This window comes from Teleopsis dalmanni, unplaced genomic scaffold (assembly GCF_002237135.1).
Source record: "Teleopsis dalmanni isolate 2A unplaced genomic scaffold, ASM223713v2 unscaffolded_contig_2354, whole genome shotgun sequence".
Lineage (NCBI taxonomy): Eukaryota > Metazoa > Arthropoda > Insecta > Diptera > Diopsidae > Teleopsis > Teleopsis dalmanni.
This window is the reverse complement of record NW_024033736.1, coordinates 1-7,218: the sequence shown is the minus strand read 5'-3', so window position 1 is coordinate 7,218 and position 7,218 is coordinate 1. Positions and strand designations below refer to the sequence as shown.

Here is a 7,218-nt window from a genome sequence, read left to right as displayed (position 1 = left end):
AATTCATTCAAAGTAGGTGAGATGAGAACGCGTTTCATTTTAAAAAGCCTTTTTTTAGAGAATACCATTTAGAAACATTTAAATGCAACAAAACTTGGTTTAATAAGTTCTACAACCGAAACAAATTTTTAACCATTTAAACTCAAAAACAAATGAATTTATAATTTTTCCTAATAAATTAATTTTTAATAAAAAATTTGTTAAAAATATCAAGAAATAATTTGATTTCAATGTACGTTATAATTTAATTCAGAGAAATTTGTGTCTTTTTAGCAAATTTAAAATCGAATTAATCAAAAATTTTTTTTCTACTATTTCGCTGTTTAATAAATAAGTGTAAACACTTAAAACTATATTCTCAAATATTACTCACTCTGATAAATTACATGTGAAGTATATAGATGGAACTTCTATATATTTACACTATTCAAATTAAAAACATTTTTGCAATAAACTCAAAATTACGGCTACACTTAAGCCTTTTTATTTATTAAAAATAAATTTTTTGTAAGTTAAGTTTTTGACAATTAGATGTAAATACCATAAAAATTGTAAAAGTACACAATTAACAAATAACTAAGAACTATGAAGAGAATAATATTTAGATATATTGCAATGTCGTATCTATGTTTGCAAATGTAATTAGAAGATAAATATGAACAAACACATATAACAAATTTTAGGATAATTTAAATAAAGTTAAAATTAAGTTAAGTAAAGATAAAATAATAACAATAATGTATTTCCTATAGTTTATTTTATATATAATTTTATTTTTATGATTTTGTAACAATTTAATACAATTGAATTTAACTCTAAATATTTTGTCACGCTTGCTATTCGTTTTCATGTCTTATTTTATTTATAAAACCATACTTAAGCAGTTTCTTGTTAATGGACATTTTTAGAATTTTGGAAGTTACAACAATAATAAATGTTTTGATTTATGAAATTAAATATTGTATTAGATGAATTTATTACATTGTTTTTTATTTGTTAATATATCAAATAATTCCATATATATTATACATAATCACAACATACACAATATACGCATAAATAGATATAGAAATTATAAACATTATTTCTCTTAATTTTTGTTTTTTAAATTCCTATTTGTGTCAGACATAATTATTTAAATAAAATATTTAATCTGCCATGTTTTGTAATCTCCGTGTAAATATAAGTCGTTTTGTCTTAAAGAAATATTTAGAATATTATGTTTATGAATGCAACTCTGAATTAATATTCTCTTTCATAATTTTTCTCTCCGAACACCGCAGTTGGGGCAAGAAAATTTAAAAACATTGACTGCAGTGAATATTTTTATATTAATAAAATAATTAATAAAACCTGAGAAACAATTTTTGTAAAATAAAATGCTGCCCCCACATCAGCTCTTGCGCTATGCAAAACTACCAGTGGTTAAGAATTTACAAGTGAAGGTAAAAAATTGTAAGGCGAAGTAATGACATAACCTGCAATGAAATTCATATGTGAAATAAAATTCTAAAATAATATGTACTTTTCAGTTAATTGCTCCCGCATTAACAATAAATAGACGTGATTTACATATATCAACAGTAACACGCAAAGTAACACCGCTAAAATCTAACCTACAAACACCATTGGCCGGCATTGGACAATTGAGTTTATTGCGATATGCCAGCAATGCTCCAGTGACCGCAAATATCCCACCTAGCACAAACGTCATGACTGAGGCAACATCAGCTGCAGCTGACAAAACTGTTGTAGATCTAACAAGTTTACCAGAAGCACCGATTGCACCGACTGAAGAATTGGTAACAACAGTTCTCAATGCTGCAGGTGAACCTACGTTTGCATCAATTGGTTTAGGTGGATGGTCACCAGTTGGATTGGTACAAAACTGTATGGAATGGTTACACATAAGTTGTGATATACCATGGTGGGGTGCTATAGCTATAGGTACTGTTGTAGTGCGTACCGTGCTCTTCCCTCTGGTTATAATGGCACAACGAAATGGCGCAAAAATGAACAATAACATGCCACAAATGCAAGTGCTGCAGATGAAAATGTCAGAGGCACGTCAAACTGGTAATGCCATAGATGCAGCACGTTATGCACAAGAAATGATGCTTTTTATGAAAGAAAAAGAATTAAATCCATTGAAGAATTTATTCGTGCCGTTGGCGCAAGCACCTATTTTCATATCATTCTTTATGGGACTTCGTGGCATGGCGAATACTCCAGTAGAGTCATTGCGGGATGGTGGTCTGTTTTGGTTTACAGATTTAACAATAGCTGATCCTACTTTTATGCTGCCAATAATCACAAGCGCAACACTCTATTTAACCATTGAAGTTGGTACTGACAGTGCACGACTATCAGCGGCCAATATGGGTATGATGAAGTATGTATTACGTGCATTGCCCATTGCGATATTTCCATTCACTATGAATTTCCCTGCGGCAATCTTGACATATTGGGCATGTAGTAATTTTATATCACTGGGTCAAGTGGCTTTACTTAAAATACCACAAGTGCGTGATTATTTCAAAATTGATAAAATGATGATACATGCTCCTGGATCGCTACCAGCTAAGAGCAAGGGATTCGTAGGTGGTGTTAAGGAATGTAAGTTGTAAAATAAAATTCAAATTGTTTTACTTTTTACTTAATATTTTTTTATTTTTAGCTTGGCAAAATATGAAAATATCCAAGGAATTAGAAGAACGTCAGCAATTAAACGAAATACGTTTTGCAAAAGCGGGTAAAGGTCCACTAATCAAAACGTATAAATACGATCCAACGAAACCACAACCTACTGCTGTCCAAGCGAAACCAAAAGATGTTTAAAGGCTTATGTGTATTTATAGTTTTTATTTGATAATTTTAAATGTAAATTAGATAGAAACGGTTAAGAAGAATAAAGGAATTTTTTATTTCAATTGTTGACGATAAAACTATATTGTTTATTATTGTAGTTATAACTAAAATATTGTTTCTCACATTTTTCAACTCTTATGCCTTCATTGATATGCACTGATTGATCACTTCGGTAAGATGCTTGTTTTCTAGTGCCGCTGCTACACGTTCCTTGTCTGCCAACTGCTTGTTGACGGCTTGCTCGGAGGCATGTGTACCTGGTGTTATCTCTACAGTTACCTTAAATCTTGCAGGCAATGATCGGAGGAGTTTAACGCGTATGGACAAACCAATTAATGTAGCCATGGAGCAATGTGGTATGGTTGGTGTAAAATTTACATGCACTTCATTATTTTTATCTTGTACGTTTATTAAATCCTCTTGTACGACATGTAATTGTTCCAATGTCAATGGATGTTCTGGATCATTAATGTTGCGTATAAGATCTGGAATGTTAGTAAAAGTTTGTATTTAATTTTTCAAGTAGTTGCAAATTTTTTTTACTTACCAAATATTTCACGTGCATCGAATGGATCAACAACATTTTCATCTTCCTCATTTTCTGTAATTATGCGTTCTTTGCATTTTCCATATACATTGGGATTAATATTTTCTATTTCCGTCGGCATATTTTGCGCTATTATGAAATAACTTCTGCTTCAATGTACTGAATTTTGTCAAGTATTTATAATTTTTTGTTTAATGAATAAAAACAGCTGACTTTGGACACTGTCAAAACACTACAATGACTTTCAAACAGTTCGAAGTCTACAGTTGACAGCTGGCAGAGTTTACAACTATCTATAACAGACAAATCATTTTTAATATATGTAGAATAATAAAAAAAGTTTTATTTACTTTTTGTATTCAAAAAATTACTGTAATTAATATAACATTTGTAAATAAAAGTAGAACAGTTAGAAAAGTTAGAACAATAATTGTCACGTTTAAATTTTTGCAATTTTTATAAAATAGTAATATATGTTCAACAGAATTAAGCTGTAGTTACTGCCATTTGTGACATTTTCTTGAACATTTTTTATATGCCACAGATAAGTTATTGCAATCAGTGTACAGGATTGATAGTTGAAAACGTTTTAATTGATAACAGCTTCTTTAAGTGTTTATTAACTAAGAAAAAAATATGATTGCTGCTTTTCAATGCTGAGTTTAAATTATTTACATTACACAGCAGTTCGGACTATTTAGTCAAAGTGTTTCTACAGATTTTAATAATATTATACACTTCACTTAAGAAAGTACTTACTGATAGCTTCAATTGAAACATCTAATTTTGAAAAAGTTCAATATTCTGGACACAGGTTTGTGCAAGTTTTTATTAGTGTGATCACTATAAAAACGTAAAAACCTTGAACATAGATATCTTAAAAAGTTAGATAAATTGATATAGTACGTAGTGTAAAAACCTGGTCAAAATAGCCGACTATATTAAAATCTATAGTCAAATCAACGTTCTTAGGAAACCGTGGCAAAGTCTCATTAAAATTTTATGTATTTTTATCATATTAATTCTCGAAAATTAATTGGAATTAAAATCTATCTTTTTTCGGTAAAACTATCTATGGCAGACCATTAGTCACTGACAAATTTTGCTCGACAAATTAAAAGGATAAGGAAAGTCTAAGATTGTGGTTACATTGCACGCGAATTTTGTATTGCGTATCCATATGTTTTCTCGTGCGAACATATTTCATTTGGAGGTTACTCTGCTTGCGAAACATTTTCCACGAATAAATATTAGTATGAGAGAGAAATCACTCTGTAACCATTCGCATATGATTAGATTAATTTGATTTGTTCGTACTTGTAAAATTTTTTCAATTCGAAAAAACTAGTGTTGATTATTTGTTCAACTCACTTACATTAAAAAGTAAACGATAAGAATTGAAAAATAGTGTTCAAATGTTTAGTAAAACTGAAATGTTTAATATATAATTAGGTCTGTTCCATGAGCTACTCGTAGTAATTTAGAGTAACACTGTGTATACACAAATGCGTTCCACCAGCAAATTTTCGAGTAAATGAGACCATTTGAGAGAGCGTAAAATCCCTGTTGAAATTTGAAAATGCTAGACAGACTTTACTCATACATTTTATTTCAAGTAAAATTTATGTTGATATGTACATCAGCTGTTTTGGTTTGAATTTAAATTTTTGTATTGTTTATTTACGCAGCACTGGTGTTCTCACCAGATTTTATACAAAGCCGTTCCATGTAAAGAGTGTTATTTAGCACTTTATTTGTGTTACGGTCTCAGTTTGTACTTTACTTATGGTTTACTCGAGTTTTACTACGAGTAGCTGGTGGAACAGACTTATTATTTCAGCAAGTATATTCTAATGACTTACTCTTTCTTTTGTTGCTGCTTCAAAATTGTTGTGGTTAGTTTTAAAATGAATATTTATTTATATTATTTGTATCCAATGGTAAATTTAGGAATTAATTTTTTTTTCAAAATTATTTGTGTAGAATCTTTTAAACGAAAATGGTGATCGATGAACATTTGATCGCCTACATAACACGGCCGTCATTAAAATTGATAAAAATTTCACAATCTAATTTATTTTGTTAATGATTTTTAAAAGTAATTATGTTTTATGATTACATTTGCTTATATATATTATTATATACATTTAATAATTTGAAAAATAAACGTATTATAAAGTTTGTTTAAAAAATGTTTAACACAGCGGCTAACATACTTGTGGAACTTGTGTGTATTCTGTGTATTGCATCTCGTTCAACGAAATTTAGAATTAAGTGTTCAGTGTGATTTTAACTCGATTGTTGTATGGTGTCGGAGTGCCGCTGTAATAGGGAAAAAGTGTTTTTATATATTTTAAATATATTAAAATTGATGCATAAAATCTAAAAAAATAATAATGATTTAAATAAAAAAATAATATTTTAATAACTAAAAAAAAATGTTTACTCTATGAATATAAAAATTTTTTTTTCAAGTTGAAAAGAAAAAACGGTTCTTGTTGAAGTAAAATTGAAAGTGCCGCTATGTTAATACAATAAGAAAATAGCAACAATAAAATGTGTACAGCAAAACTTGTTTTTATAACAATGAATTAATTTAAAGTGGCAAAATTTCTATTTCAAAATAAACAAGAAAAGCATAAATTAAAATTTTTCATGAGACATTCTGAAAACAGTAGCAAGCAGTGTTAGCATCTCGGCATCGCATCCTGCTTTTTATGACCTTTTTCCCTACGTTATTATTCGTTTTTCATTTATTTGCCTTTGCGTTCGTTTTTCGTGCTCCACCCTCAGCGTCCGTCCTTGCAAGGAATAATAATATTGTACAAGAACACAAATTGGAGCAGCAGGGAAAGCAACAAATTTAAATTAACGTACATCGCTGGCGTCTTTGATTATCATTTCACACACGCACATACACACACACACATGCGACAAACTTACAAGTTGCTTGGCATCACACGTACAATGTTTTCCAGTTTGGTTTTATGCAGCGGCATTTTAACCTCTTAACGCGTTGCCCGGTTGTTTGTGTTTTGTGTTTTTAAAAGTGAAAATCTCTTCTTGTTTGTGTCTTACGGAATTTTTAGTATAAAATTGCTACAAACATATGATTTGATTTTGTCGGCGCGGCGTAAACGTCAGAAGAGAAGAGTGCAAAAGGCTTAATCGCTATCCTCGGTTAAAATTCTTGCTCTGTTTTTTTTTTGTTTTGCATTGCACGAACTTCTACAACGTATGTGTGCGTACTTGTGTTTTGGTTACCTGTTAATAGCAAATTACCCCAGCTACAAAATTGTTAACACGAAAATGACAACAAAATCATTGAGCGAATAAGAAACTTTCGATTAAGAAACAAACATGCCATGCCGCACACACAAGGGCAAAGGCAAAGGCAAATAAGAGGCGCATTGTGAAGGAAGGTAGGTAAGTGCATGTAAACTGAGAAGAACGAAGAGTGATGATTCTTCTATTGAAAATCATTAATTATTTTAACTTAATTTTCAATAATTGGATTTAAGTGTTGAAAGAGCATTTTTCTTATGCTATGAATATTAAATAAATTAACTTTAGTCTTTGGAGTGTTTGTGTGTGTGTGATCATGCAAATGTAATAGAATGAGGCTAGCTATTCTATGTTTACATTTGCAGAAAAGTTGGAAATTTAAGTGGGAGTTATTGGAAAATTTTCAAGCAAAATATACAATTAAATTAGTCTCTCTGAAATATATTCTTGCAATGTGCAATATTTATATTTATTATATTTAATATTTAATATAATGTAAATAAATTATAATATATAAG

At 29.8% G+C, this 7,218-nt stretch overlaps 2 protein-coding genes across 2 annotated transcripts; one reads left to right on the top strand and one right to left on the bottom strand.

The window, feature by feature from the left end:
* Positions 1–1,229: 1,229 nt before the first annotated feature.
* LOC119664640 (mitochondrial inner membrane protein OXA1L-like) lies at positions 1,230–2,924 on the top strand. The gene is made up of 3 exons (XM_038074097.1): positions 1,230–1,445; positions 1,533–2,616; positions 2,678–2,924. The coding sequence occupies exons 1-3, from the start codon at positions 1,380–1,382 to the stop codon at positions 2,836–2,838; spliced, it is 1,311 nt and encodes a 436-aa protein (XP_037930025.1). The 5' UTR covers positions 1,230–1,379; the 3' UTR covers positions 2,839–2,924.
* An 11-nt stretch (positions 2,925–2,935) lies between these two features.
* LOC119664641 (MIP18 family protein galla-2) lies at positions 2,936–3,634 on the bottom strand. Its single transcript, XM_038074099.1, has 2 exons — positions 3,416–3,634; positions 2,936–3,353 (listed from the first exon to the last, which is right to left on the bottom strand). Exons 1-2 carry the CDS (start codon positions 3,534–3,536, stop codon positions 3,004–3,006), a joined length of 471 nt encoding a protein of 156 aa, XP_037930027.1. The 5' UTR covers positions 3,537–3,634; the 3' UTR covers positions 2,936–3,003.
* Between the last annotated feature and the right edge of the window lie 3,584 nt (positions 3,635–7,218).

What these genes read in the sequence shown, in the direction of transcription:
- LOC119664640 (XM_038074097.1), top strand. Translation starts at nt 1,380, where the DNA reads ATGCTGCCCCCACATCAGCTCTTGCGCTATGCAAAACTACCAGTGGTT. An exon ending in TTAAGAATTTACAAGTGAAG is followed by an intron (nt 1,446 to 1,532) that starts GTAAAAAATTGT and finishes TGTACTTTTCAG; the next exon opens with TTAATTGCTCCCGCATTAAC. An exon ending in CGTAGGTGGTGTTAAGGAAT is followed by an intron (nt 2,617 to 2,677) that starts GTAAGTTGTAAA and finishes TTTTATTTTTAG; the next exon opens with CTTGGCAAAATATGAAAATA.
- LOC119664641 (XM_038074099.1), bottom strand. Translation starts at nt 3,536, where the DNA reads ATGCCGACGGAAATAGAAAATATTAATCCCAATGTATATGGAAAATGC. An exon ending in CGATGCACGTGAAATATTTG is followed by an intron (nt 3,354 to 3,415) that starts GTAAGTAAAAAA and finishes CTAACATTCCAG; the next exon opens with ATCTTATACGCAACATTAAT.